Consider the following 25,273-nt stretch of genomic DNA (forward strand, 5'->3'; position numbering starts at 1 on the left):
AAAGCGTGCGCGTGTGTGCGACGGAACCTTCTCGCTCTCGCATCTGCGTGTGCGCGTCGTGAAGTGCAGGCGTGTTGGGTGATGGCTTGTTTCTTGGCTTCTTTGTTGCTTCATGAACCGCAAGTGTGATGATGTTGCGGAGGGTTGAGTAAAGTTTCCAACAAACTTTCTACATTGCGTCCAAACGAAAAACCGTCAAAGCAACAGTGGGTGAGTGGTTAGTGTGGTGGTAAGAGGAGGTGCTGGCGTTTGGATGGCGGAGGGCAGAGGTGGCGAAAGAGCGGACATGGATGGATGGACATGGCGTGCGTGAGGAGGTGCAGTGGTGAGGAAGACAAGAAGGCAGCGAAGAGGTGCAAGCAGGGCGATAGCAGGGAGTGAGATGGCTGTGTTGTTCGCCTTTGATTGATGCATGTGCTGGTGGTTGCCGTTGCTTAACTGTGGTGTTTGTTTGTATTTTGTTGTGGGTGATTCTTGCACGGACGGCACAGAAACCAGAGGAAGGACAGCTCCCCCTTTGCTTCCACGGGATTTGCCATCATGTCCTCTGCCAAGGTGTGAATGTGTGTGTGTGTGTGTGTGTGTGTGTGCGTGCGTGTTGTGTGTTTGTGTGTTGTCGTGTGCGCAAGCGTGCTTGCACCGAGTATGTTGCACTGTGTGCGCTGTGAATGCACTGTGTCTTGTATGAATGGCCATCTTGCCCTTGCATCTATGCGCTGTCACGCGGGTGTCACGAGTACCACACCATTATTGTACTACACAGCACAAGAAGCTGGAAACATGGATTGGGAACCGCGTGAAAGTTGAAGGGCGTGGCAATGGCACACTCGCGTACTGGGGACCCATCAAAGGCGCAAAGTGAGTCGTGCGAGGCTGTGGGTGAGGCCCGGTGTCACTGTCTTCATCTACTGCCGTTCTTTACTGTAAGCGTGAATATCACCACAACTCCAAACTCACTTTACTGCTGCTTACCCATTCCATTTGCCACCTCTGTGTCCAACTGTGGCCATCTCAGGACAAGCAAGCTGGCGGGCGTGTTCCTGGACAAACCCAACGTGAGGGGGCCCTTGATTGCAGTCATGTGCCGCTGCTGCCTGCTACTGATACGATGTTGTGCCTCCCACGTGACCCGTTTATCTTGCGTGACACACACACACACACGCACGTTTGCGTCCTTTCCTTCTCTTCTCTCTGACTTGATGGTTGCTACTGCCATTGACCTTGGCCCTTTGTCAAAATTGGGCTGTGTTATTTGTGCACTCTGTGATGTGATGTGTGAGCACAGGGCCTCAATGATGGGGCTGTGAAGGGCGTGCGCTACTTCAAGTGCCCGCCGAGCCACGGCGTGTTTGTCTCCGCCGGTATGGTCAAGTTTCTCAAACCCAAGGTCGGTCGCATGTGCATGCGTGCGTGTGTGTGTGTGTGTGTGTGTGTGTGTGTGTGTGTGTTTGTGTGCGAGTTCGTGTGTGTGTTTGTGTGCGAGTTCGTGTCCATCTGTGCGCGTTTGGTGGCGTGCACATGCGTGGATGTATGCACGCACCCGACCACACACCAGCTTACTGCCAATGTTGAACCAAACGACTGCAATCGTGGGCACAGGGTGAGGATTCCGCCGCCAAGTCACCCGCCAAGAAGACAACGACGACAACCAAGGCTTCTCCACGGTGTGTATGTGTGTGTGTGTGTATGTGTGTATGTGTGTGTGTGTGCTTGCGTCTTTGTGACACTCACTTTGCGGCCAATTGTACGCGACAGGGCAAAGTCGGCAAGTGCCAAGAAGACCCCAACTTCGGCAACCAAGGTACAGGCACAATCACACGAAAAGCACGTCAGACACAGTGCACATGCTACCCACCACTCCCACGCTCGTTGCGCACTGCTCATTCGTGACTGGCATACACCTTGTCGCGTGCTTGCGTGCATCAGCGTGGCGCCTCCAGCAGCGCCCGTACGCCCGCGCGCAAGACATCGTCGGCAGCGGGCCGGGCTGCTTCCGCCCGCACACCAGCGGTGAGATCACATTGGCAGACAAGGAGAGGAGTGAGGAAGTACTCATGCGATTGGAAATTGCATATTCACTCGTGTACCCCCAAGTGCAATGCAGTCGCTCGTCTTTGCACGCTGTTCCTTCGACCTGCCTCCTCCTCCTAGTTCCACTCCTCACCTGCCTTTTATTCCACCCCCACCCCCGACCCAACGCATTGCTCCTTCTTCTCTTTTCCCTCCACCTTACCACTACTCCCATTCCGTGCTCCAGGGCCGTGCGACGAGCGCTACAGGCAAGGGCCGCACCCCAACGCCCCGCGCTGCTTCTTCTGCTGCTGCTTCATCGGCTGCCAAGAAGCGGCAGCAGGGCGTGCCTGCAGGCAAACGCACGTCATCGGCTGCAGCGCGCCGCACGCCCGCCAAGTCCGCAGGTGCGGGCAAGCGTACAAGCAAAGGGCGCGCGAGCAAGGGTGGCGCGTCCCCTGCAAAGGCGACCAGTGCTGCGAAGAAGGTGAAGGAGCAGGAAGAGGAAGTGGTTGAGCAGCACGTGGTGGTCGTCTCCGATACCGTCGACATTGAGGTCATCGATGTTCCAAAGACATCCAAGACGCCATCCGACCAGGGTACGTTCGTGTGCGTGTGTGTGTGTGTGTGTGTGCGTGTGTGCTGTGTGTGTGTGTGCTGTGTGTGTGTTGTATCTCAATATCATGGGCAATGGTTATTGGCCATGTTGCTTTCAATGCTGCCACTTTGAAATACTTGTGCAGCAGTACAAATTGAACACGCAGTTCCTCTGCACGCACATGCACATGAATACAATACCCATGCTCACATACACGCACACGCACACGCACGCGCACGACAAAACATCAGGCGACTTTGACGTTGAAGAACCGACGGACGAGGAATCGGACGAGACAGCGCCGCAGCAGGAGGAAGAGCAGGAGCATGAAGGCGAAGGCGAAGACGACGGTGGCGTGAAGGTGGAGGAGGTGACGCAGACGCGCACCACTGCGCGGGTCACCACGACCACGACAAAGAAGACGACCAAGTTGTCTGCTGCTGAGGAGGCCATGAGGAAGCGCCAGCAGCGCAAGAAGACGAAGCAGCAACAGCAGCAACAAGAAGAAGAGGAGGAGGAGGACAAGGAAGAACAGCCACAGGCTGTGTCACCAACAACGGGAAAAGAAGAGGAGCAAGCGGTGGAGGGTCGGGTGCTGCCGCCCACGAGCCCGAGCATGGCGCGCGCCAGCCAGGCCAACGCCAGCACGAAACCAATTCGCTTCCGCACAGCCATGCGCGCATCGTTCCGCCACGGCAAATCCGGTGGCGGTGATGGCGATGCTGCCGCCGCCCCCACGCCAAAGGCACCACCCTCCACCTCCTCATCTGCTGCTGCTGCTGCCACACCAACGCGACAGAAAGTAGCGCGGAGTGCAAAGCCCGCGGCGCAGGTGAAGAAGACCGGCCCTGCCGTGAGCAGCAAGCCGTCGCCACCCAAGCCCGCAGCAAAGGCGCAGGACGACGAGCACCAGGAAGAGGTGCATACAGCGCCTGCGGCTGCAGAGCGTGAAGATACGTCCTCCCCCGTCTCGCTGAAGCAGAAACTTGCGGCGTACCAGCAGGCCGTATCGCACCTCGCCAGCCCAGCGCACGGCGGCGATGGCGGCGACGAGCACAAGTCGCCGGGCACGCGCCGCCGCAGCGCCAAAGTGGCAGCATACGAGGCTGCACTGGCACGTGGGGGCAGGCCGGCCGATGACAGCGATGAGGAGCACGAGCACGGGGGCGTGGCAAACGGTGAGGGTGGCGGTGATGGCGGTGGTGACGGTGGCGTTGATGCGACGCCCCGCAGCAAGGGCAGTGTTGCCGCTGTTGCCGCCAAATACGATCAGCTTGAGGCAGAGAAGTTCCGGTCCCCTGGCATCACGCGTGCGCGCCAAGGTGGCGGCTCTCTTCGCTCGAAACTCCAAGGTGCCAGAACACCTGCTGGTGGTTGGTGTTCTTGTGCTTGTTCTTGTTGGTGTTGGTCTTGTTCTTGTTGGTGTTGGTCTTGTTCTTGTCTGTCTGTGACCGTGTTACACGTCACACTAGTGTGTGTTGTTCACACGCATGCTCACGTGCACCTGTGCTGATTGTCTTGCAGTGTTTGAGCAGGCCAACTCTGTCACGGGCACGCCAATTGAGGAGAAGCCCATGTGAGCTTCTTTGACCACTTGTCGCGTTGTGTGTATGTCTGTGTCTGTGTGTGTGTGTTTGTGTGTCTCTGTGTGTGTGTGTGTTGGTTTGTTTGTTAGTTTGTGAGTTGTTTGTTTGTGTGCGCGCGCGTGTGTGTGCGTGTTGCTTGTTTGGTGGTTTGTGCTTGCGTTGCTGCTGCTCCACAGCATCGTGAACTTGCTCGTTCATCGCCCTCCCACGCCCAACACCAATCTGCGCATGCATGTGCTCATGGGTAACGTGCAACACGCTCCTGCTGCCAACGCTCATATCCCCCACGCAACACACCAACCCTGCCAACACCCCCCCCCCATTCCCACCTTCTGCTGCAGGAAGCGGTCCATGTCTGTGAAGGTGAAGCAGACGATGGAGCAGATGGCTGCCAGTGCCGCCAGACCCGTCGCCAAGACAGACGTGCCGGACGTGCACGTGGACCTCAGTGCAAAGGTATCAAGTCTTCGTGAGCACGCGACACGACCTGTTGCCCACAAGGAGGTGGACACCGGCACCACTGCCGCCGGTTCGCTGAAGGCGAAGATGCAGGCGCTGGAGACGGCTCAGCACAGGGAGGTCGGCACACGCACTGACACCGAATACGAGCACGTGGGCGGCAGCGGGGCAGTGCACAAGCGCGTGACGGAGGCGGAGACAGGCGCCTTTACCCACGACGAGGACGAAGACGCTGGCGACTGCGATGCTGACAGCGGTGACGCGACGGCCGAGCAGGAGCAGGAGCAAGAGCAGGAGCAACCGGACCGCGAGGCGGCGGCTGTTGGCGGCGGCGATGACGTGAGCGCTGATCCTGAACCTGAAGAAGAGCGGGAGGAAGTGCAGAAGCGAGACGAGGAGGAAGCCAAGAACAACGAGAAGGAAGAAGACGAGGAAGAAGACGAGGCAGCTCCCGTCCACGAAGACGTCCCTCCATCCGATGACGGTGTGTGTCTGTGTGTCTGTGTGTGTGCACCTGTGTTTTGGGCTTGCTTGGACTGTGTTTCTGTTTTCTATGCGACCATGGCAAAGCCGCTTTTGTGCTCATACTGCTCCCCCAATCACGCATGACGCCACAGAGCTGCTTGAGGAGGAAGACGGAGAGGAAGAGGAGCACGTGGCGACCGGCGACGATGAAGACGTTGAGGAGGAGGAGGAAGAGGAAGAAGAAGATGAGGAGGACATGGACGAGGAAGAGAAGGCGCTGCGTGCACGCATTCAGGAGTTGCAGCGGCAACTTGCCAATGATGATGGTGATGATGAAGAAGAGGAAGAGGAGGAGATGGAAGAAGAAGAGGAAGAAGAAGAGCAGGAAGAACAGGAGGAGGAGAAGGAGGAGGAGGAAGGTGGGGTGACGCTGATGGAAGATGAAGACCTGTATGATGAGGTGGAGATGGTGAGCGCCAGGCAGGCTGGTGATGACGATGATGGCAGCAAGGACGAACAGATCAATGGGGATGACAACGACGAGGATGATGACGTCGACTTTGATGATGATGATGACCCCTCAGCGCTGCTTGGTGATGATGGTGACCAGCCATCGCGCCAGCTCCACGAGAGCAACCCCTTTGCCTGATGTGTCTGTGTCTGTGTCTGTCTGTCTGTCTGTGTCTGTGCGTGTGTGTCTGTCTGTCTGTCTGTCTGTCTGTCTGTCTGTCTGTCTGTCTGTCTGTCTGTGTCATCACGCACAACAACAACGCTGCTGCTTGTCTCTGTTTTTCTGTATGGTCGCGGTACGTCGCGGTTACATGCGACACCATAAAAGTCGAACGACCCATATCCAAGAAACCGCGCCACTGAACGATGCCACCGAAAGCGACACATCTTGTGCCTGGCAAGTGGCCAGAGCAGCTGGAGACAGCCTTGTTCCACGCCATGCTCAACCACAGAGTGGCAGGTACTGTGTGTCTGTGTGTCTGTGTGTGTGTGTGTCTGTGTGTGTGTGTGTGTCTGTGTTTGTGTCTGTCTGTGTGTGTCTGTCTGTGTGTGTCTGTCTGTGTGTGTTTGTCGTTGCTCTTTCTGCCACTGCCGCCCTGCTACCGACATGTGGTTGCAGTCCGCTTCATTCGCCTCACGTCTTTTCCGTCTACAACACTAATGCACTCATTACACGCGTGCACGCACACGCACACACAGGCGTGCACAAGCACATGAACATGGCCATGGTGTACATGCAGTTGGTGCGACTAGAGCCCTCCCTTACTGTCAAGGACATCTGGGATCACCTGGCCACCATGTATGACCTCGACGAACTGGTAAGTACGGTGTGTTTGTCTGTGTGTTGTGCGTGCGTGCGCGTGCGTGTATGTGTGTGTGTGTGTGTGTGTGTGTGTGTGTGTGTGTGTGTGTGTGTGTGTGTGTGTGTTGTATGTGTGTGTATGTGTGTGTGTGTGTGTGTGTGTGTGTGTGTGTGTGTGTGTGTGTGTGTGTGTGTGTGTGTGTCCGTCCATCGTTACGTCCCTGCCTGCGCTTGCGTGCGTGCGTGCGTGCCAACGCCCTCCATCCGCTTCCCCCGTTTCGCCTCACTCGCTCTATGTGTATGTGTGTGTATGTGTGTGTGTGTGATCCATGATCACAGGACGAGTTGGAAGACGGATCTTGGGTCGCGGCACTGGAGGCAATGGGCAAGAAGGCGCCAAAGTTCACATAGCTGAGCGTGTGTGTGTGTGTGTGTGTGTGTGTGTGTGTGTGTGTGTGTGTGTGTGTGTGTTTGTGTGGTTGGAAACGACACCCTATGCCTGCTACCATGTTCCTTTGTTGCGCCATCATCCCTGTCTGTGGTCGTCGCGCTGGTTCGCGACCATGTGCAAGCTGACCGCCAGGTGCTGTTGACGGCACTGCGGCTCTTGCAATGCAATTCCCTTCCTGTTGTGCCACTGACTCTTCTCGCTGGGCTGCTCGTGAGGTGATTGGAGTTTAACTGCATCAAGGCAGCACACATGCATGTGCCCTTGAAACGATTGGGTGTAGCAACGTCTGTTCAAGCAACACCACCTGTGCTCCACAGTAACAGCAACAACAGCAAGGTTGCAGAGACAGTGCAGAGAAGGAGAGAAACAGACAGACAGACGGAGACAGACAGACAGACAGCACAGATAGTACAGAGAGGGAGGGCGAGAGAGAGAGAGATACAAACACACACGCGCACACACGCACGCACACACAGGTACAAACACACATACGCACACATGCCCACCAACGCGTCCACGATCATCATGCATTGTTGACGTGTGCAGTGTCATCTTCTCCTCTAGCGCCCATTGCCTGCTGATCTCCGCCCTGTGCGTCTTGTTCCACATCCCCCTCCTGTTGTTGCTGCTGCTGCTGTCGCTCCTCCTGCAACAGACCCAGCGCCACCTCCGTGATTACCGGCGTTGGCAGCGCCTGCAGCCTCGCCACATCGCACTGGAGGCGGGATGCGGTGGCGGCGATGAGCGTGTTGCGCACCATCTCGTCGTCGGGGTCTTCGCCAAGCACCGATCCCGGTGTGCGGCCTGGTGGTGGGAGGCGACGAGCGGTGGTGGGCGGCGAGGCGAGGTTGAGGAAGGGAGGGGGGGAGGGAAGGCTGAGGTCGCACTCAACACGAACCCCATCAAGACACAAAAGGCACGACAACACACACACACACACACACACACACACACGCACACACACACACCTACCTGACATGAGGGCTACTGCTTGGATGGCAGCGAGGGAGTCGTGAAGATATACGCTGCGGCGTCTGCGCGCCTCAAACACGGCTCGGTTGAACACGGCCTCGTGCATGTCCTTCCCTGTGCGAATCGAGAAAAGGAACACGGTAACAACGTAAGACAGACGCACATTCACATGCGCGCATACGCACATACGCACAAACGCACTCACATACACCGACACACAAGCACACACACAGGCAAACACTGACCTATGTACACATGTACAAACGCAGCACGTCGTACCTTTGATCTGTTCCAGTTCCTCTTGGCATGTCTCAAGCTTGGCCTGCTCCTTGAGGAGGAGTCCTGCCGCAGCCACAAACAGAGTAGACCGCGCACGATGAATTGAGGAATTGCTGCGACCAAACAGAGCAGCCGGGCATTGGCAGCAAGGAAGGAAGCAGCACAAACACGATAGTTGCGTACCGTTCTCCTCCACGACAACCTCACGCCGCTCCTTCCGCAACTTGTTTCGATCGTCAACAAGCATCTTCAGCTGTTCCCGACAGTCGCTGGTGTGCAAGCACAAGCACCACCAAGCCCAGGAGACCAACTGTGAATACACAGCCCCTCTTGCACACACACACACACACACACACACACACACACACACACACACACACACATACACACACACACACATACACACGCACACGCACACACACACGCACACCAACCTGATGATGTTGAGGGAGTTGTCATAGGCGCGTTCCTGGCGTTCAAGTTGCTTCTCCAGCGTGGATCGCTCCACAAACACATACACGTTCAGCGCAAGCAGCGCAACCAGCGCCAGCACGCTCATCCGCATCCGTGACACCAGCATGATGATGGCATTCAACAACGCGGTTGTTGCCGTTGTCAGTGGTTGGAAATGAATCAGAGAGGAGCGATTATTAATGGCCGTTATTGTTGTTTCTGTTGACGATCGAGCCAGTGCTGCCAATCACTCCTCCTCAAGAGGCGTCCTCTCTCGTCCATTCCTCCCCCCCCCCCCTGTCCCCCCGTCCTGCTTGTCTTGCTGACCAAGGTAGCACCATTTGCTTGCTGTTTCAGTGACACGGTCGTTGAAGAAGAAGAAAAAGACCATGGCATCGCCATCCCGGACCTTTCAGCGGGGCGTATCCTTGCTGGTTGTGATCGCCGCCGTCGCGCTCTTCGTGAACGGATACCTGTACCAGACAAGGAAGCCCCACCTCGGCGAGCTCTTGGCCCGTAACCACGAGAAGACCATCATAGCCACGTATGATGTGTGTGTGTGTGTGTGTGTGTGTGTGTGTGTGTGTGTGTGTGTGTCTTTGTGTGTGTGTGTGTGTGTGTGTCTGTGTCTGTGTGTCTGTGTGTCTGTGTGTCTGTGTGTCTGTGTGCCTCTGGAAAGCACTGCATTGCTGGCTTGCTCTGGCGTTGTCGTCTCTTCACAACCCCTTCTCGCCTTCCTTCACCTTGTTCTACGCATTTGACATGGGATGTTCAGGCACGGGAGATGGCCGTCGATGCTTTGAAGAACACCGCATAATCCAAAGCAAATGCCCCTCCCCTCCCACTTCAATGTTATTGTTGTTGCCCGCACTTCTCCGAGCATCCTACACCACCACACCCTCCCCCTCCCCCTCATCTCCCATGTATGTAGCACACGTGCGTACTTTCGTGTGCATCCTTGTTGTGCCACGGAAACACCCTTGTTTGTCATCCACACGCTTGTGCATGTGCAGCGACCAATGTGTTGTTGAAGGCATGTTTTACTTCGGTGGCTCGGCATCAGTCGCACCACCAGCACTGAATTACGACGCAAGCACGACAAGCATAATGCCAACACGCACTCACAAGAAAGCGTAGAGCGCACGCACACATGCACAACCAGCACAGCGTGCGAGCGTGGACGTGGTGGCATGCGAGTGCGTGTCGGGTCAAGCAAGGGGACACAACAAACACACACACACACACACGCTGTACACAACCACGACATCATGCGCGCAATGTGTGATACTCACAAAACCACAAAACCAAAACAACGTGTCATGATCAACAGGAGTGTGCGCAAAGCAGGCAGGCAAGAAGGCATATGAAGCAGCAAGCAGCAAGTGAATGAAAGCACAACACACGTGACGTGTGTGACGATGCAAACTTAATGAAAATGACATGACCATGGTGACAAAAGCTAAAGACAGCAGAGGAACACAAGCGACAACAGGCAATGAGCGTGGGCATGAGAGGAAACCTCACATCCACACGCACGCAAGAGGGGAGCGCATCAAGGAGCAGTAACGAGAGGCACGTGCATCAACGAAAACCAGACAGGAAAGACACCTGGATTCAGCAACACCAGAACACTCCCGCACCAAGGAAGCCATCCGTAACCATTTCAAACCCAGGGGCACAATCAACCAACCAACACAACCCATACAAACCCATCCAACCCATACACACCCACACAAACCCACCCAATCCAACCACGTGCCCTGGGTGCTGGCCCATCCATCACTCCTCGTCGTCGGCTTCCTGCGTTGACCGCGACGACCGGCGCGACGGGTTCTCCGCCTCGTTCGACCGCGCAGAGGCCACCAGCGTCGGGCCGGGCGTCACAACCTCCGTCCCTTTGAACTTGTGGAACGTCTCCTACAAGGCATCGCCGCGTCGCACGTGTTGCGTGTGTGTGTGTGTGTGTGTGTGTGTGTAAGTGAGATACAGTGTGCGAAAGACGAGAGAGAGAGAGTGTGTGTGTGTGTGTGTGCGCATGTATGGTTGTGTCAATCGGGGGTGTTCGCGATCCAGCGCAATAAAACATGGCCATTTCGCCCAAAATCATGATAAAGCGAAAACGGGCACGTACGAGGAGCTTCGTGATCCAGACTTGGAAATCGCTGTCGTGCTGCATTGCGTTTTCAAGGTTCATTCACACGTGTGAGAAGGGGGTGTGGCGACGACCGAGACGATGGTGCACTGCACAACCGAAGCGATAGAACGTGCAATCCACAACACCCTCAAGCAACCACAAACGCCATCATCAGCATCGCCACCGCTGCGTACCTCTGATGTGAAGGTGTAAATGCGATCGGTTGTGCCAATGGCAATGCATGACGCAACCCTTCCCTGCTGGACTTTGTCTATCGTCGCCACGTCATCGAAATGAAGCACTTTACGCGCGTTGGTCTGCATGTCGGCCGGCATGGCAATGAGATGGAGTTGGTCAAGTTATACCCGAGTGCAGAGCGCCGGGGTGAGCAAGACGGTTGTGTCATCTCAGGAAGGAAGAGCGTTTGCACACACACACACACACACACACACACACACATACACACACACACACACACACACACACACACACACACACCACAGGTTCTGTGAGCCAGGCGATGCTGTCCTGGGTGAGAATGACGTATCGCTTCTTCCAAGCGCGGCGCATGAACCCGCCGAGTTTGCGCAGATACCCCTCCATAACCCGCTCCCGCGATGGCGGGTTGAAGTCTGCAGTCACCGCACACGCACACATACACGCACGCGCACACGCGCGTTCGCCATAGGACGGGGCGTGAGATAGACATATCAACGGTGTGTGTGTGTGTGTGTGTGTGAAGCGTCGCTTGTGCAGACGACATGTGCGCATGATGAAGGGTTGCTTGAACACGTCAAGCTCGGCTGTTGCGCGTACATGTGTGTGCGCGGGACGATGTGAGGCGCGTCTGTATTCTGCTCTCCATCTTCGTCTCCTCCCGGTTGCACTCTTGCGACACGGAATCAAACACAGAGTCTTCACGAGCGCGGGTGGTGTGATGGTTGGTGGACAATGTGAGAACACAGAATATGGCAAATGACACAATCAGGCAGCCAGCATGAAGGTTCACAGGCCGGAAACTGCAGCACAACACACAGTGACAAACGTGTGCACACCGTGTACACTCACACACATGCACACACATGCACACACACATGCACACACATGCACACGCACACACATGTACGCACTTGCATGCACACATGCACGCCTGGAGACTCACTGAGGACTTCGCGCTGCCAGTGGTGGGACATGATGTGGTTGAAGGTGCTGTAGTACTTGGAGTTGTCCTCCGCGGTGATGACCACCTTCTTCGTCTCGTACTGGTTCAGGCGCTCAATGTCGTACACGTCGCGCGCGTTCACCTGCCCCTGGAACGGCTTGATGAGCGGGTCCACCTTGTGGTCTGCCAGCGCCAGCCAGTCGACGTCATCAAAGAACGGGTGGCGCTTGATCTCGGACACGCCGCCAGCGCCCAGGCGCTTGGAGGGGTCCTTGTGCAGTAGCCGCTCGCACACGTCCCGCGCAGCAGCAGGGAAGTCGTCGGGGAACACAACCTCCTGGAAGGAGAGGGAGGGGGCATAAGTTGGTGAGAGAGAGAGAGAGAGTGTGTGTGTGTGTGTGCGCGCGTGAGTGCATGTGTTTGGGGGTGTTGAGAACGTGGTGTTGTGTGGAATTATCAGTGAAGAGGGAGAATTATGGTTCAAAGATGGTTGGGCAAGGTAGATGGGAACGCATACTAGCCCACTGACAATACGGACGGAGACGACAAACACACACACACACACATGTGTTCAACCAACTCCACCTCCACCCCCAAACACATGCAACAGCGCCGCCATCAACATCGGTGGCCGCACCTCCTTGAGGGTGCGGTCCTTGACCTCGTCCTTCGTTGACGGAACCTGGCGGAACGGCGTCACGCTGGTTGTGACGACGACAACAGCGGTGGTGATGAACATGAGGGCGGTAGGGGTGCGTGAGTGAGTGAGTGAGTGAGTGAGTGAGAGGAGAGACGGTTGTGTGCATCCAACAAGACAGAACAAAGATAAAGGCAAACGAATCCACTCATGCAACAGCGCCAATCACACGCACGCGATACCCTGTGATGAATTCGAAGATCATGCAGCCGAGGCTCCACCAGTCGCATCCGTATCCGTACTCGACACCAGACTGCAGCACCTCCGGCGACATGTAGCCAACCGTCCCGCTGGTTGGTGGGAGAGAGAGAGAGAGAGCAGTGCATGTAGCAGCAACACACAAGGACCGGTTCCAGAGTGTGTGAACACAAGCAAAGGAACGGAAGACCAAGAGCTACAACCACACGGCCACGACAAGAGGCTTGCTCAGCAACAACACCCGGACACACAAGCTCGCACCTTCACACACGCACACGCACGCACACATGGATGCATACATGCACATGGTACGCACCACTGCGAGGTTGGGTAGCCGTGTCTGACGTCGCGGGCGAGGCCCAGGTCTGAGATGCGAGCATGGCCATGCTCGTCCAGCAGGATGTTGGCCGGCTTCAGGTCACGATACACCAACTTGCGCGAGTGGATGTGCGCAAGCCCAAGCACAACCTCCGCAGCGTAGAAGCGAGCCTGCATGTGCGTGTGTGTGTGTGTGTGTGTATGTGCGTGTGTCAGGATGTGGTTGAAATCAAGAAGTGAGATCATTCAATGAGGAAGGACGAAGAATAGTCGTGCAGAGACACATGAACCAGCATGTGATAGTTCGCACCTCCTCGACGGAAAATGTGCCCTTGCGCTTCAAGTGAAAGCTCAAATCGCCACCTGTACGACAAGCAAGAAGCAGTTACATGAGCGACCGCGTGGGACATGCAGTGGCTTGTGCGTGCGTGCGCGTGTGTGTGTGTGTGTGTGTGTGTGTGTGTGTGTGTGTGTGTGTGTGTGTGTGTGTGTGTGTGTGTGTGTGCGTGTGTGTGCGTGTATCTGTGTCTGCGTGCGTGTAGCACTTCAGCACAACCTCCATCCTCTCGACGCTGCGTGGCGCGTACCTTCCATAAGGTCAAGGATGAGATAGAGCGTCGTGTCGTCGTGGAACGCGTACTTGAGGTTCGTCACAAACTTGGAGTTCATCTGTCGCGTTTGGAAGAAAGAGGGGGGGGGGGTTTGAGAACAAGGCTCTAAGTGCGACAATAACGGTGTCAACAACAAAAGTTGCTGAAGGAATAACACATGAATACATGAACGCAGGGACACAGGGCCACGAGGACAGACAAACACGCAGTTCCCCACCACCGTTGCCATCACCTCTGCGAGGACGTTTCGCTCGTGCACGGCAGCCAGCTCCTGGTTCTTTGACTTGAGCCGCTTCTTGTACAACTTCTTCATCGCAAACCTGAGTCACATCCAACACACACGCACACACGCACACACACACGCACACACACGCGCACACACATACGGCCACACCCAGAGACATACACTTGTGAGTTTGGATGGCGAAAGTGCCAGGCGTGCATTACACGCAGGAAAACTCACACGCGAGGACCAGTAGGGGGTGGGGGCAGGCCACGTGTTGCGTGTACGCACACGCGTGCACACGATGGCATCACAACGACTGCTGTGCTGTGGATGAAGCGTGGAGCATGGGGTCACAGCGCAGGGCGACAACGTACACAGCGCCGGTGTCGCGTTTCCTGCAGGGGAAGACCTCGCCAAAACCGCCGCGGCCGAGAATGCGGTGCACGTCAAAGTCCTCAACCGTCACCTGATGGGCAGACGACAGCATCGACGCGGTGAAGGAGGGCACACACATGGGCACACAAAAGCACAGAGACAAATGCACACAGACGCACGCGCATGTGCAGTTGCACAAATATGTGCAGTTTCACACGCGCATGTACACATGTGTCCACCTTCATGTTGAGTTCGAGGTGCTTCCATTGACAGTAGCGACGCATTGCTTTGCTGCACGCCATCAGGAAAGCAGGTGATGGATGGAATGAGTGTGGGGTGAGGAAAGGCGCAAGATACAGGCAAGGGTGCAAGGAACGGCGCTTGCATATCCAACACACACATGCACATGCACACACACGCACATGCACACACGCATGTATACACACACGCACACAAGCACACGCACAAGCACACACACACATGCACACACATGCACACATATAAGCAAGCAAACACCCGAGCAAATGGTGCACCTGCTGAGAAAATGCTGCCACGGATCCTTTGAGAGAAACGCCTTTGCCTGGTCGGAAAACGCACGGAACATGTCCTTGATGCTCACCATCTTGATCACCTCCCCGGCCACAACAGCGGCCGCGCTGGTGCCTGCACCCGTGTCGTCCTTCTCTGCAACGCGGCTGGAGTTCATCTCCTTGTTCTTGATGTCGCGCACGCGTTTGGTGAGGGCGGCGAGCTGGCTGTCAAGCGCCGTCACGGCCTCCTCAGACCACAGCGCACGCACCGCCTGGTTATGGAGAGAGAGAGGGGGGGCGGGGTCGCAGGGGTATGGCAGGATAACCACGGGGCAAGGTGTGGAAAGCAGGAGGGAGGTGGTGCGAAAAGCACGTGTGAGGAAGCACAACTTGCATCACAGACAAGCAAGCAAGCTTACACACACACATAAACAAGCAAGCTTACACACACACACGCTTACGCAAGCATAAACATACACACACGCTTACGCAAGCATAAACATACACACACACGCTTACGCAAGTATAAACAACACGTATGCACGCATAAACAAACACAAGCATGCACATGCACACAAGTACGCATGTACGGCCGACCTCCTGGTCAATGAGGTTCTTCTTGAGTTCCGTTGCGCTCTCCAGCGCCTCTGCCGGCAGCTGCGCAGACAAATCGTGCACGGCCTCGCACAGCGTCGTCGCAAGCTTTGCACGCGGGCCGTGGTCGCCAACATACTCCTCAGAGCACCAGTAGTCCCGAAGGCACCGAAACCCTGGGACCAGGAGTTGGAAAGAGGAGGAGGAGGGGGGGTGTTGCATGGATGGTGAGGCAATGAGCAGGGTTGGGAGGCGGTGCCAACAGATGATATGCAGGGGTGACCCCGCCTTGTCATGGTTCATTGCAAGCCACTACTGACTGATGCACTGACAGCTTTGAACGGGCGTGCACTGATTGCCACTCCCCTTCCCGCCGGCTGTTGCGCACTGACCAATGGGCCGACGGTAGATGCGGTCAAAGTTGAGCTCGCCAGTCTCGGAGAAGATGTGTTTCACAACATATTCCACACTGATCGGGAGTAGCCAAGCGCAAAGGTCAAGGTCAAGGTCAAGGTCAAGGTCAAGGTCAAGGTCAAGGTCAAGGTCAAGGTCAAGGTGAGGCGTTGTAACTCACGCATTGATGCACGCACGCAAGCAAGCCACCAACGCACATACACGCAATCACACATGAAGCGGCCTTGCAAGCACAATCACACACCAAAGGCATGCAGACATGAACGCCATCACACGAGCACACACACACACACATACACAAACTGTACACTCTCTCCCTCTCGCACACACACTCACACGCACCTGTGATGAGGGAGGAGGAGCTTCTTGCTCACTCGCCTGGGAGCTTCGTTCTTGTGTTCCAAAGACTTGAGGTACGAAAAGTCCTGCAAGAGCGTGTCAAGGTCTGCCATGGCTGGTGCAGGTCGATGACAACGAACACGATGTTATGTGGATCCTTGCAGGGCACCAAGACAGAGAGCGGCAGTGGGTTTCCGTGCCTTCTTCGGCGTCTGATCTGAAAGTGTTCAACAGGAAGGCCCACAGCAATACACAACGTGAGTGTGTGACCTCGCAAGCGGCTGGAGTAGGGCGCGTCGTGCGCTTCCACCTCCTCCACACACACACACACACACGGGTGGAGTCAGCATCGTGAACAGTCAAGGACGTGGTTGGGGCGAAGCCACGCGCTTTGCGCAGACATTGCTGATCGCTGTGCTTTTTCCACACACACACACACACACACACACACACACACACACACACACACACACACACACACACACACACACACACACACACACACACACACACACACACACATCCCGTTTCGCCCATCGTCAGCACTCACTCACCGATCACACCTGTGCACCGCAGGGCGTGTGCAGATGACCCTGAAACAAACCAACAAGGCAGAGTAAGGGAGGAGGATCAACACAAGCAGTCGCTGCTGTTGCTGCTACTGTAAGCGAGAGAGGGGAGAGAAGAGACACTGTGTGGTGTACAACGGCACCACCAACAACAAAGCAAAGCAGGAAGCGCACAAGCAGCAGCGCACAGCAAAGCAGACAGGTGAGGGTGGTGCTGAGGAGGAGGAGCAGCAACCCAACAAACAACAACAACAATCAAACAAGAGAGAGGGGAAGGCAACAAGGGGAGGGGCGAAAGGTGTCGGGCTGAATCGCACGGTATTTGTGAATGACACACGTGAATTTTCTCAGGCAACGACCAGCCTGACACAAAACAGGCCCACAGCAGCAACCACGCACGACCAGCAACTGTTGCAAGGAAGCGGAAGCAGGGTGGACGAACAGAATCACACACAAGCAGATCCAGCACACAAACAACACCCAAATACACACACACACACACCACAAGCACACAAGCACACACCACGCACGCACACAAGCACACACGCACACATCAGAGGCGATGGGGACGTGTCTGCAACAAGTCCTGGCTGGGTTTGAGAGATATGGGGAAGGGTTCGATGTGGCAACGGCGATTCGGCTGCGATCAGATGAGCTGCGACAGTCCTTGGGCATCGACGAGCACAACCAAGCGAAGAAAGGGCAGGCACACCATCGGAGCGGGCAGACACGTGACGTGTTGTCTGCTTGGGGCAAGGACGTTGCAGACGCGCTGCCGCCATCAACGGCCGCATCGCAGCGAGGCCGGTCGTCGCATCGGCCTGCCAGCAGCGGGGGTGGGATGGACAGCCTCTACCGCGGCGGCCAGGAGGAAGTGGAGATGAAGAAGGGCAAGAAGCGGCCAGACTCTGCTGCGCATGGTAAGCAGCGCCATGGCGATGGCAGCGACGGCGGCAAGCAGGGCGGGAACGTGACCACGGACCTGTTTCGTGGCGGCACATTCGAGTACACGCAACAGAAGCGCAAGACGGGGACGGCGCGACAGCAGTCTGATCCGTGGAGCGCAGAGACAGAGGATGATCGCACGCTGCAGCGGGCGCTGGGCCGGTCGCTGCAGCAACAGGAGCGTGCCAGGAAGCGCATTGGCAAGACAAACAGTGATGGGGACACGGCCAGCCGCGTGTTTGGTGGGGCGCGCGGTGAGACTGGCGCCGGCACCGGTGTTGCTGACGATCCCCTGCGCGTCACGGGCACTGGGCGCGCACGGAGGTCCAGGCCGGCATCAGCGGCGAGGGAGACGCGCAACCGCATCTTTGCAGACGCGAACGGCGGTGCTGGGGTCGATGAGCATCTGCCGCGCGGCCGTCGCATCACCAACCCCGCAGCCTATGCCCGAACAGACCCTTGGTCCTCCACTGCAACACATGTCAATGCCTATCAGAAGCGATGACGCTTTGCACGTCTGTCTCTTTGTATGTCTGTGTCTGTGTCTGTGTCTGTGTCTGTGTCTGTGAGTCCCTCTGCCTCCCTGCGTCTGCGTGTGTTTTGTTAGCTGCCCCTTGATTTGTTACACCTGGCGTCGCTGGTTCGAGCCGAATGTCACATCACAACCATCGTCGTTGCCAACAACCAAAACCGTTACCGAAGCAAGTCGTGGTCGAGAGCCAAGCAAGCATGAGCACACGAAAGCCATCGGGTGATGCGCGGGTGCCAGGGCGCGCTGCTCACCGTGGGCGGGCTCGCACGAGTGGGATGAGGATGCAGCAGGCACGTCGCCGTCAACCCAGGAGGCGGGATGCCACAGCAGCATACCTCACATGGGCAACGTACGACACAATGATGCCTTGTGTCTGCGTGTGTGGGTGTGTGGGTGGGTGTGGGTGTATCTGTCTGTCTGTCTCTCTCTGTGTCTGTCTGTCTGTCTGTGTGTGTGTGTGTGTGTGTGTCTGTCTCTCTGTCTCTCTGTCTCTCTGTGTGAGGGGGGATGGGTAAGAACCGCGACATGACGTGAGACCAAGCCTTGATTGATTGGCCATCAACCTCACGTTCATGTGCCATGACGGCAGGCTGCCAGAGGAGCTGTTGGAGCACATCTTTTCCTGGCTGCATCCCGTTGATATCCTTCGATGCGCGTGCACGTGCAAGCACTGGCAAGCGGCCTCCCAGCAACAGTGAGTTGGAGGCACCGGCAACACCCAGACACCTTGACCTGCCACCACCAGCTTCACCACATGTGACATAACCTGCGTCTGCTCACACGGTTTTCTTTGATGGGTCTTGACTTGACAGGCGGCTGTGGAAGGATGTGTTTGCGCGCCGCTTCCCAAAGCTGGTCCCCAAAGTGAGCGGCAATGCAATCACCTGGCGACAACAGTGCCTCACAAGGTGTAGATGAAAATGTGTAGATCTGTGTAGATGTGTGTCTGTTTATGTGTGTATGTGTCTGTCTGTCTGTCTGTTTGCCTGTCTGTCTGCCTGCCTGCCTGTATGAACATGGATGGCTAATGCATGTATGGTGTGGTTCCGTTTGTTGTTCGTGCATCCACACATGCCCCCTCGAAACGACGTCGTGTCGTCTCAACCAGGATCTTCAAGTCACGACAGGCATTTATGCAGCGGGCAGGCGCACTGACACCAGACAGATACACGGGGAGCCAGGACTTGGGCAACTTTCTGAGGTGTGGGTGCATGTGTGTGTGTGTGTGTGCTGAACACGTGCTTTCAGTGCTTCCTTGCGTCACCATGTACTCCTGCTCGTGCTTGCTCCTGTTCCCTTTGCTGACACACACACACACACACACACCGTTCCAATTCCGTATGACAGGCAAGCAAGTGCTGTCTTCGTGTTGCGCATTACAGCAGACAACCAAACCCACAACGTCATCGCAAAGCACATCAAATCTGCTGAGCACAGACTTGGCACCGTTGTCCAATGGACCAAGAAGTCAGTCATGCACGTCTGTCTGTGTGTGTGTGTCTGGGTGTGTGTGTGTGTGTGTGTGTGTGTGTGTGTGTGTGTGTGTGTGTGTGTGTGTGTGCGTGTGTGGGTGGGTGGGTGGGTGGGTGGGTGTCTGGGTGTCTGGGTGTCTGGGTGTGTGTCTGGGTGTCTGGGTGTGTGTGTGTGTGTCTCTCTCTCTCTCTCTTTCCGTGCCTGCTCTCCGTGGTGCGACATTGCCCCTTCTCTGCTTCCGTCACACACACACACACACACACACACACACACACACACACACACACACGCACACACATGCACACACACACACACACATGCACACACACACACACACACGGGCAACACACGCCACGTGCACCTGTGGTTTGTTCAGGCTGAACGAGATTGATTGGCAGCGCGTCGATTCTGTATCTGTCCTTCTCTCCATCATCGCTGATCCCCGCCTCGACGCATGCAGGCGCGTCCCTCCTCCCGCCTCCCATTCGATGACAAAGGCGATGACGACGACGACTTGCAATGATGGAGCTCACATGGCTACTGCTGTGCTGTGGTCTTGCCCTCTGCGCGTGCGTGTGTACGTGTGTTGTAGGTCCAGGGCGCGGGTGTTGCTGTGCCGCTCGCACGTATACAAGCATGCGACAGTGACGGCAGCTCCGCCCGTGGCCCAAACCGATTTGGTGTCGCTGACCACGCTCGACCGCAGTCTTGTTCTCGGGCTCTGGAAGGTGTGTGTGTGTGTCTGGGTGTCTGGGTGTCTATGTCTGTGTGTGTGTGTGAGTGTATTTGTGTCTATGTCTGTGTGTGTGTGTGTGTGTGTGAGTGTGTTCGTGTCTATGTCTGTGTGTGAGTGTGTCTATGTCTGTATGTGTGAGTGTGTTTGTGTCCATGTCCGTGTGTGAGTGTGTCTGAATACAAGAGCGTGTTCTTTCCTGTCTGTGTGTCTCAATGTAAGTGTGCGTGTTCACAACAATTCAATCTTCCCGCGTTTCTTCTTCGATGTACCCTACTCCCCTTTGGTCGTCGTCGCACTGCACCGCTTGTTAGGATGACCCATCCCACACGCCGGCATTTGTTGCGCTCAACGTCACATATGCCGCCCTCCTCGGCGCAGTTCTGCACGCGTCGGAAACGAGGTGCTCGTGGGTGCTGTTGCTGCTGCTGTGACGTTCGTGGCGCCGGTGCTGTTGTTGATGTGCATGATCTTTCATGTTACACCCCTCACTCATGCGTTTACCACGTTGGTGTGTGCTTGCCTCTTTGCTTTTCCTGTAGGATGTACGTGCCCCCACCAGCAGCTGCTGTTGACGACGACATTAGCACGAGATACGGTGCGAACACACACACACACGCGCGCGCGCGCACTCACACACTCATACACACACACTCACTCACTCACTCACTCACTCACTCACACCCCCAAAAACGCCTTCGCAAGCGTGCATGCCTGTGTGTATGTGCCGTGGCAATGTGCCTGGCCACGTTTACCGTGTAATCACCGCGTTGTACATCGAACCTGCGCTGATGTTTGTTTCTGCGTCGCCATGCCTCTCCTCAATCCCCATGTGCAGGCATGATTGATTATCACGTGGTTGTGCAAGTGCGCACGTTACAACACACCGTGTTCTTGAACGCCTTCTCTCCAGTGGACTGTTTGCCAACCTTCACCTCTCTAGGTCAGTGCGTGTATGTGTATGTGGCAGTGCGAATATGAACTTTGTTTGACACCAACCAATGATCTGCAATTTGTCGCTGCATTTGCTGATGTTGACACACACGCGTGTGTGCATCGACGCACAAAACCTCACTCACACGCACACACTCACACACACTCACACACACACACACACACACTCACTCATTCACTCAATCTCTCATTCACACACACACACACACACACACACACAAACGGTCCCAGCAGGTGGCGGCCACCGCGGCGGTGCGAAGTATGCTGTGCTGCCGCTCCTGGGGCCAGATGCACGTCAGTCGCATCTTCCGTGCGACTCCACCGATACGACGCTCGTGTGGAAGTGCGAGCACTTTTCGGCCTCGCTGGACGATGCGCTGCTGGTGGACGTGGTCGTGCGCGATGGCTCCATGGCAGTCGTCGCCGAGACCTCCCAGCTCGTCCCAATCGACCACCAAACCGCCGACGAACGTAGAGGTGTGTAGGTGTGGATGTGTATGTGTACATGTGTGTGTGTGTGTACATCTTCTGGTGTGGTACTACCTGTAGATGCGGTTTGCAAGCATGTTCATTGTTGGTGCTTGTTGTTGGCACACACCTGTTCACATTGATACTTGTTGTTTGAGTGTAACCAGTTGTTGAACTGCTAGAAGGCTCATGCCACGTTTGTCTTTCTCGCGACCTCTTGCTCGTGCACTGTCAGATGATTATGCATTTAGTGAAGGCGAGAGCCTGCGGTTCTGTGTCACCGGCGGAGACGAGCTGGGCATACAACTTGAAGGCAGCATCATCAAGGTGAGCTGGAAAGGTGGACTGACATGCCTGGCTGCGCTGCTTGCTGTTGCTGGCGGAAGCTCCGCGTACTCGTGCTCGTTTCCTCCCGCTTCCCGCACTCAGCCACTCGGTGCACGTGTGCGCGTGTGTACTGTGCAGGAGGAGGATGGCCCGATCGTGCACACGCTGCGCGTTCTGCTCTCACTGGATCGCGTCAACACACACTTCAGCCGCAACTACAAATAAAAACCAGAAATCGATTTGATGCACAAAGAACAAGGAACAACCAGAAGGATGAGTGGCACCTCACTGCAGGAATACGCGGTGTGTCTGGGTGTGTCTGTGTGTGTGTGTGTGTGTGTGTGTGTGTGTGTGTGTGTGTGTGTGTGTGTCTGTCTGTCTGTCTGTCTGTCTGTCTGTCTGTCTGTCTGTCTGTCTGTCTGTCTGTCTGCCTGCCTGCCTGTGTGCGTCATTCTACCAACTTAATTATCAACACACGCGCGCAACACCCTCGCACACACACATTCACACACACGCACCACCCTGTCCCACAACACACAGCGCGCCTTTGATGGGCGCGCAGCGGAGCTGATGGATGGCGTGGATGCGAGCGAATCATACTTCACCTTCTTCGAGAAAGCAATGAAGCTCCAAGCATCGTTTGCGGCAGACTTGGAGGCCCTGTGCTCGTCCCGGCACGCACACACTGCTCGCCTCTTCAACAGCACACCGGCAGAACACAACCCGTCAGTGACTCATCCCCCCTCCCTCTGCTCCACCTGCCATGCGCAATCGGCCATGTGCACATCCAACCACGCACATCGAGGTTCCTTCCACACACACACACACACACACACACACACACACACACACACACACACACACACACACACACACACACATACATACTTGCTCTCGCCCTTTTCGCTGCAACTGCACATGACAGGGAGCTTGCTGCAGCTTGGTCGGAGACGGTGGACGCCCTGCGCACCATTGCCCAAGCACACAAACAATGCAGCAAGGTCATGCACGATCAAGTGTGTCGTCCCATCCTTCAGATGCGAACCACGCTCGAGCCACAACTGGTGTGTGTTTGAAGAGGAGCAGAAGGCTGAAGTGCGTGTGCGTGCGCATGTTTGCAGCGATCTCCTCTCTTTCTCTCGTTGCCCCAACCCCCCTCCGTCTCCTTCCTCTTCCCCTTCTTCCTCGTCTTCCTCTTCTTCCTGTTCTTCCTCTTCTTCCTCGTCTTCCTCTTCCTCTTCTTCCTCTTCTCCTTCTTCTTCTTCTTCTTTGCTTTTTTCGTTCACCCACACACGCGCCGTGCTTGCTTATGTCAGAAATCCAGCCTGTCCCTTGGTCGCAAGGTCATCCAGGAGTGCAGAACATCACACTCCAAAGTCAAACAGGTTTGCTGACATGCGCGTGCGCCCAAATGTACGATCACCTTGCTTGGCTCAGCCAGCGAGTTTATCCTCAAACGCTGTTCGCACATGCATGCGCCCGGGCCACTCACTCTTCTTCAACTGCATGTGTGTGTGTGTGTGTGGGGGGGGGGCCATCAGGAGGAGAAGAAGTTTCATCGTGCTGCGGCAGCAGCTGCCACCGAGACAGACGACCTCAAGAAACAGCGCCTGGAACAGGACCAGGTGTCTATCTGTCTGTCTGTGTCTACATGTCTCTCTCCGTGCCTGCCACTATTGGTTGTTTCTTGTGAATGTGTTTTTTTGTCTATCCTGCCTCCCTTGCCCTTGTGCGTGTGCTGTTGCGGCTGTCGTGCACTGCATGGCACACCTCTCCCTCGGCGCTGTATTTTTCTCCAACCATCACCTCACCATCACCACCATCGTGGTCGCATCATTATCCGTATCATGCCCTCTCCTTGGTTCTTCTTCTCCCTCTTCCTCCGAAGACTGGCCGTGAGATGGTGTACCGCGACGCCCTCGCAAGCCACGAGCAGCGGACCCGCCAGGCGACCACGGTTGCACTGCCCGGTCTGTACAACGAGCTGGCGCAGATGGAGTGGCGACGCATCCGCACCGTCGCCACGGCCACCACCACAGCACTGCAGGCAATGCAGGCGTCGGCGCGCGTCTTGTGCGATGACGCAGAGGTACGTGCATGTATGTATGTATGTATGTATGTATGTATGTATGTATGTATGTATGTGTGTGTGTGTGTGCGTATGGTTGTGGCTTTGGTGGTTCCTATGTGTGTGTTTATCCTCCTGTACGCGATCCGTGCTCTGCCTCATTGCTGACATACCGTGCTCACTGCAACTGTTTGACACTGCCGCGATTTGTGGCCACTGCACTATGTGTTTCCAGGATAACCGAGTCAACAGGGCCGTTTCTCGCATGAAGGAGATTTCGGAAGACTGTGTGCACGTCGATGTGGATGTGCAGGTCTGCTGCTGCTGTGCATTGTGACAGCGCAAGATGGCAATTGCATGCCCATGAAATGAAATGACCCACGTGCGTGTGCGTGGCCTACGTTCATCCGCGCTGACGTGTGTTTGTGCTCTCGTACACATACAGGTGGAGCCTGCCCCTTCGTTTGAGCCCGTCACACAGGAAATGATCGAGGTGAGAGGCCCTACATTGGTTTGCTTTGAGTGGTGGCGCTGGTATGGGGCAAGTGTGTGCACATCAGTGCTGTCCTGATAGATGCTCGCCTATCGGTGGCGTTGTTGCAGGAACAGCGTCCTCGTGCGAAAAGCGGCCGTGGAGGTGCGAAGAAGACCCACGTTCATAGCATGTGCTCGTGTACATGAATGATTGTACAGTGCATTTGCGTCTGTGTCCAAGTATCCGTGTGTGTGTGTGTGTGTGTGTGTGTGTGTGTGTGTGTGTGTGTGTGTGTGTGTGTGGTGTGTGTGTGTGTGTGTGTTGTGTTTCTTGTGGGTGTGTTTGTGTGGGTCAGAGGTAAGGGCGGGTGTCCTCTTTCCTTGGGTTGTGTGTGTGGGGGGGGCTCTTCCTTGGGTGGTGTGTGCGCGTATTGACCGGCTGCGTGCCCCATAATTGGTGTTCATTCCATTGTACAAAAATGGCGGGGGTTTCTTCCCCACCTTTTTTTGAAAATTGGCAGCGAGCCCCCAGGAAAAACCCAAGTCG

General features: G+C 55.9%; 8 protein-coding genes across 8 annotated transcripts in view; 6 read left to right on the forward strand and 2 right to left on the reverse strand.

Annotated features, from left to right (window-relative positions):
* Nucleotides 1-136: 136 nt before the first annotated feature.
* Nucleotides 137-5,837, forward strand: PTSG_08587 (uncharacterized protein). The gene is made up of 13 exons (XM_004990321.1): nucleotides 137-210; nucleotides 492-555; nucleotides 764-858; nucleotides 1,016-1,055; nucleotides 1,286-1,387; nucleotides 1,600-1,664; nucleotides 1,756-1,801; nucleotides 1,927-2,010; nucleotides 2,258-2,609; nucleotides 2,860-3,960; nucleotides 4,133-4,184; nucleotides 4,536-5,137; nucleotides 5,271-5,837. Exons 2-13 carry the CDS (start codon nucleotides 541-543, stop codon nucleotides 5,765-5,767), a joined length of 3,051 nt encoding a protein of 1,016 aa, XP_004990378.1. The 5' UTR covers nucleotides 137-210; nucleotides 492-540; the 3' UTR covers nucleotides 5,768-5,837.
* A 157-nt stretch (nucleotides 5,838-5,994) lies between these two features.
* Nucleotides 5,995-6,841, forward strand: PTSG_08588 (uncharacterized protein; the record flags this gene model as incomplete). Its single annotated transcript, XM_004990322.1, has 3 exons — nucleotides 5,995-6,088; nucleotides 6,328-6,446; nucleotides 6,770-6,841. 3 exons carry the CDS (start codon nucleotides 5,995-5,997, stop codon nucleotides 6,839-6,841), a joined length of 285 nt encoding a protein of 94 aa, XP_004990379.1.
* A 247-nt stretch (nucleotides 6,842-7,088) lies between these two features.
* Nucleotides 7,089-8,829, reverse strand: PTSG_08589 (uncharacterized protein). The gene is made up of 5 exons (XM_004990323.1): nucleotides 8,567-8,829; nucleotides 8,316-8,401; nucleotides 8,133-8,195; nucleotides 7,854-7,967; nucleotides 7,089-7,685 (listed from the first exon to the last, which is right to left on the reverse strand). Exons 1-5 carry the CDS (start codon nucleotides 8,710-8,712, stop codon nucleotides 7,405-7,407), a joined length of 690 nt encoding a protein of 229 aa, XP_004990380.1. The 5' UTR covers nucleotides 8,713-8,829; the 3' UTR covers nucleotides 7,089-7,404.
* Nucleotides 8,830-8,974: 145 nt separating this feature from the next.
* PTSG_12758 (uncharacterized protein) lies at nucleotides 8,975-9,402 on the forward strand (the record flags this gene model as incomplete). Its single annotated transcript, XM_004990324.1, has 2 exons — nucleotides 8,975-9,136; nucleotides 9,361-9,402. The coding sequence occupies 2 exons, from the start codon at nucleotides 8,975-8,977 to the stop codon at nucleotides 9,400-9,402; spliced, it is 204 nt and encodes a 67-aa protein (XP_004990381.1).
* A 205-nt stretch (nucleotides 9,403-9,607) lies between these two features.
* Nucleotides 9,608-17,069, reverse strand: PTSG_08590 (AGC/GRK/BARK protein kinase). The gene is made up of 19 exons (XM_004990325.1): nucleotides 16,738-17,069; nucleotides 16,187-16,400; nucleotides 15,823-15,899; nucleotides 15,434-15,606; nucleotides 14,840-15,108; nucleotides 14,546-14,597; nucleotides 14,306-14,397; nucleotides 13,938-14,025; nucleotides 13,682-13,763; nucleotides 13,405-13,457; nucleotides 13,093-13,265; nucleotides 12,761-12,868; nucleotides 12,519-12,582; nucleotides 11,882-12,218; nucleotides 11,536-11,634; nucleotides 11,218-11,351; nucleotides 10,914-11,036; nucleotides 10,717-10,755; nucleotides 9,608-10,502 (listed from the first exon to the last, which is right to left on the reverse strand). The coding sequence occupies exons 2-19, from the start codon at nucleotides 16,294-16,296 to the stop codon at nucleotides 10,365-10,367; spliced, it is 2,211 nt and encodes a 736-aa protein (XP_004990382.1). The 5' UTR covers nucleotides 16,297-16,400; nucleotides 16,738-17,069; the 3' UTR covers nucleotides 9,608-10,364.
* Nucleotides 17,070-17,088: 19 nt separating this feature from the next.
* PTSG_12759 (uncharacterized protein) lies at nucleotides 17,089-18,442 on the forward strand. The gene has a single exon (XM_004990326.1). The coding sequence runs from the start codon at nucleotides 17,315-17,317 to the stop codon at nucleotides 18,200-18,202; it is 888 nt and encodes a 295-aa protein (XP_004990383.1). The 5' UTR covers nucleotides 17,089-17,314; the 3' UTR covers nucleotides 18,203-18,442.
* Nucleotides 18,376-22,423, forward strand: PTSG_12760 (uncharacterized protein). Its single transcript, XM_004990327.1, has 13 exons — nucleotides 18,376-18,578; nucleotides 18,819-18,923; nucleotides 19,042-19,137; nucleotides 19,338-19,430; nucleotides 19,577-19,696; nucleotides 20,079-20,162; nucleotides 20,295-20,430; nucleotides 20,750-20,838; nucleotides 20,978-21,033; nucleotides 21,274-21,378; nucleotides 21,624-21,866; nucleotides 22,093-22,184; nucleotides 22,323-22,423. The coding sequence occupies exons 1-13, from the start codon at nucleotides 18,427-18,429 to the stop codon at nucleotides 22,407-22,409; spliced, it is 1,458 nt and encodes a 485-aa protein (XP_004990384.1). The 5' UTR covers nucleotides 18,376-18,426; the 3' UTR covers nucleotides 22,410-22,423.
* Nucleotides 22,424-22,457: 34 nt separating this feature from the next.
* The window catches only part of PTSG_08593 (uncharacterized protein), a gene marked incomplete at both ends in the record, with an annotated part of 24,244 nt that continues 21,428 nt past the window's right edge, over nucleotides 22,458-25,273 (forward strand). The window contains 8 exons of the mRNA XM_004990328.1: nucleotides 22,458-22,487; nucleotides 22,725-22,909; nucleotides 23,110-23,248; nucleotides 23,501-23,569; nucleotides 23,726-23,809; nucleotides 24,073-24,273; nucleotides 24,488-24,565; nucleotides 24,698-24,745. Of these exons, the coding sequence (XP_004990385.1) occupies nucleotides 22,458-22,487; nucleotides 22,725-22,909; nucleotides 23,110-23,248; nucleotides 23,501-23,569; nucleotides 23,726-23,809; nucleotides 24,073-24,273; nucleotides 24,488-24,565; nucleotides 24,698-24,745 (834 nt within the window). The remainder of the gene's footprint in view (nucleotides 22,488-22,724; nucleotides 22,910-23,109; nucleotides 23,249-23,500; nucleotides 23,570-23,725; nucleotides 23,810-24,072; nucleotides 24,274-24,487; nucleotides 24,566-24,697; nucleotides 24,746-25,273) is intronic.

The sequence above is a fragment of the Salpingoeca rosetta genome, assembly GCF_000188695.1.
Source record: "Salpingoeca rosetta unplaced genomic scaffold supercont1.24, whole genome shotgun sequence".
Taxonomy (NCBI): Eukaryota; class Choanoflagellata; order Craspedida; family Salpingoecidae; genus Salpingoeca; species Salpingoeca rosetta.

Excerpts from the sequence above, each read along its gene's own strand:
- PTSG_08587 (XM_004990321.1), top strand. Across the intron at positions 2,610-2,859 it reads CAAGACGCCATCCGACCAGG|GCGACTTTGACGTTGAAGAA; the intron begins GTACGTTCGTGT and ends ACAAAACATCAG. Across the intron at positions 3,961-4,132 it reads TCTTCGCTCGAAACTCCAAG|TGTTTGAGCAGGCCAACTCT; the intron begins GTGCCAGAACAC and ends ATTGTCTTGCAG.
- PTSG_08589 (XM_004990323.1), bottom strand. The coding sequence starts at position 8,712 with ATGCTGGTGTCACGGATGCGGATGAGCGTGCTGGCGCTGGTTGCGCTG. Across the intron at positions 7,968-8,132 it reads GGAACTGGAACAGATCAAAG|GGAAGGACATGCACGAGGCC; the intron begins GTACGACGTGCT and ends CGATTCGCACAG. Across the intron at positions 7,686-7,853 it reads AGCAGTAGCCCTCATGTCAG|GCCGCACACCGGGATCGGTG; the intron begins GTAGGTGTGTGT and ends TCCCACCACCAG.
- PTSG_08590 (XM_004990325.1), bottom strand. The coding sequence starts at position 16,296 with ATGGCAGACCTTGACACGCTCTTGCAGGACTTTTCGTACCTCAAGTCT. Across the intron at positions 15,607-15,822 it reads CATCTACCGTCGGCCCATTG|GGTTTCGGTGCCTTCGGGAC; the intron begins GTCAGTGCGCAA and ends TCCTGGTCCCAG. Across the intron at positions 12,583-12,760 it reads ATCTTCGAATTCATCACAGG|CGTGACGCCGTTCCGCCAGG; the intron begins GTATCGCGTGCG and ends CGTCACAACCAG.
- PTSG_12759 (XM_004990326.1), top strand. The coding sequence starts at position 17,315 with ATGGGGACGTGTCTGCAACAAGTCCTGGCTGGGTTTGAGAGATATGGG.
- PTSG_12760 (XM_004990327.1), top strand. The coding sequence starts at position 18,427 with ATGAGCACACGAAAGCCATCGGGTGATGCGCGGGTGCCAGGGCGCGCT. Across the intron at positions 19,138-19,337 it reads CGACAACAGTGCCTCACAAG|GATCTTCAAGTCACGACAGG; the intron begins GTGTAGATGAAA and ends CGTCTCAACCAG. Across the intron at positions 21,867-22,092 it reads AACCGCCGACGAACGTAGAG|ATGATTATGCATTTAGTGAA; the intron begins GTGTGTAGGTGT and ends GTGCACTGTCAG.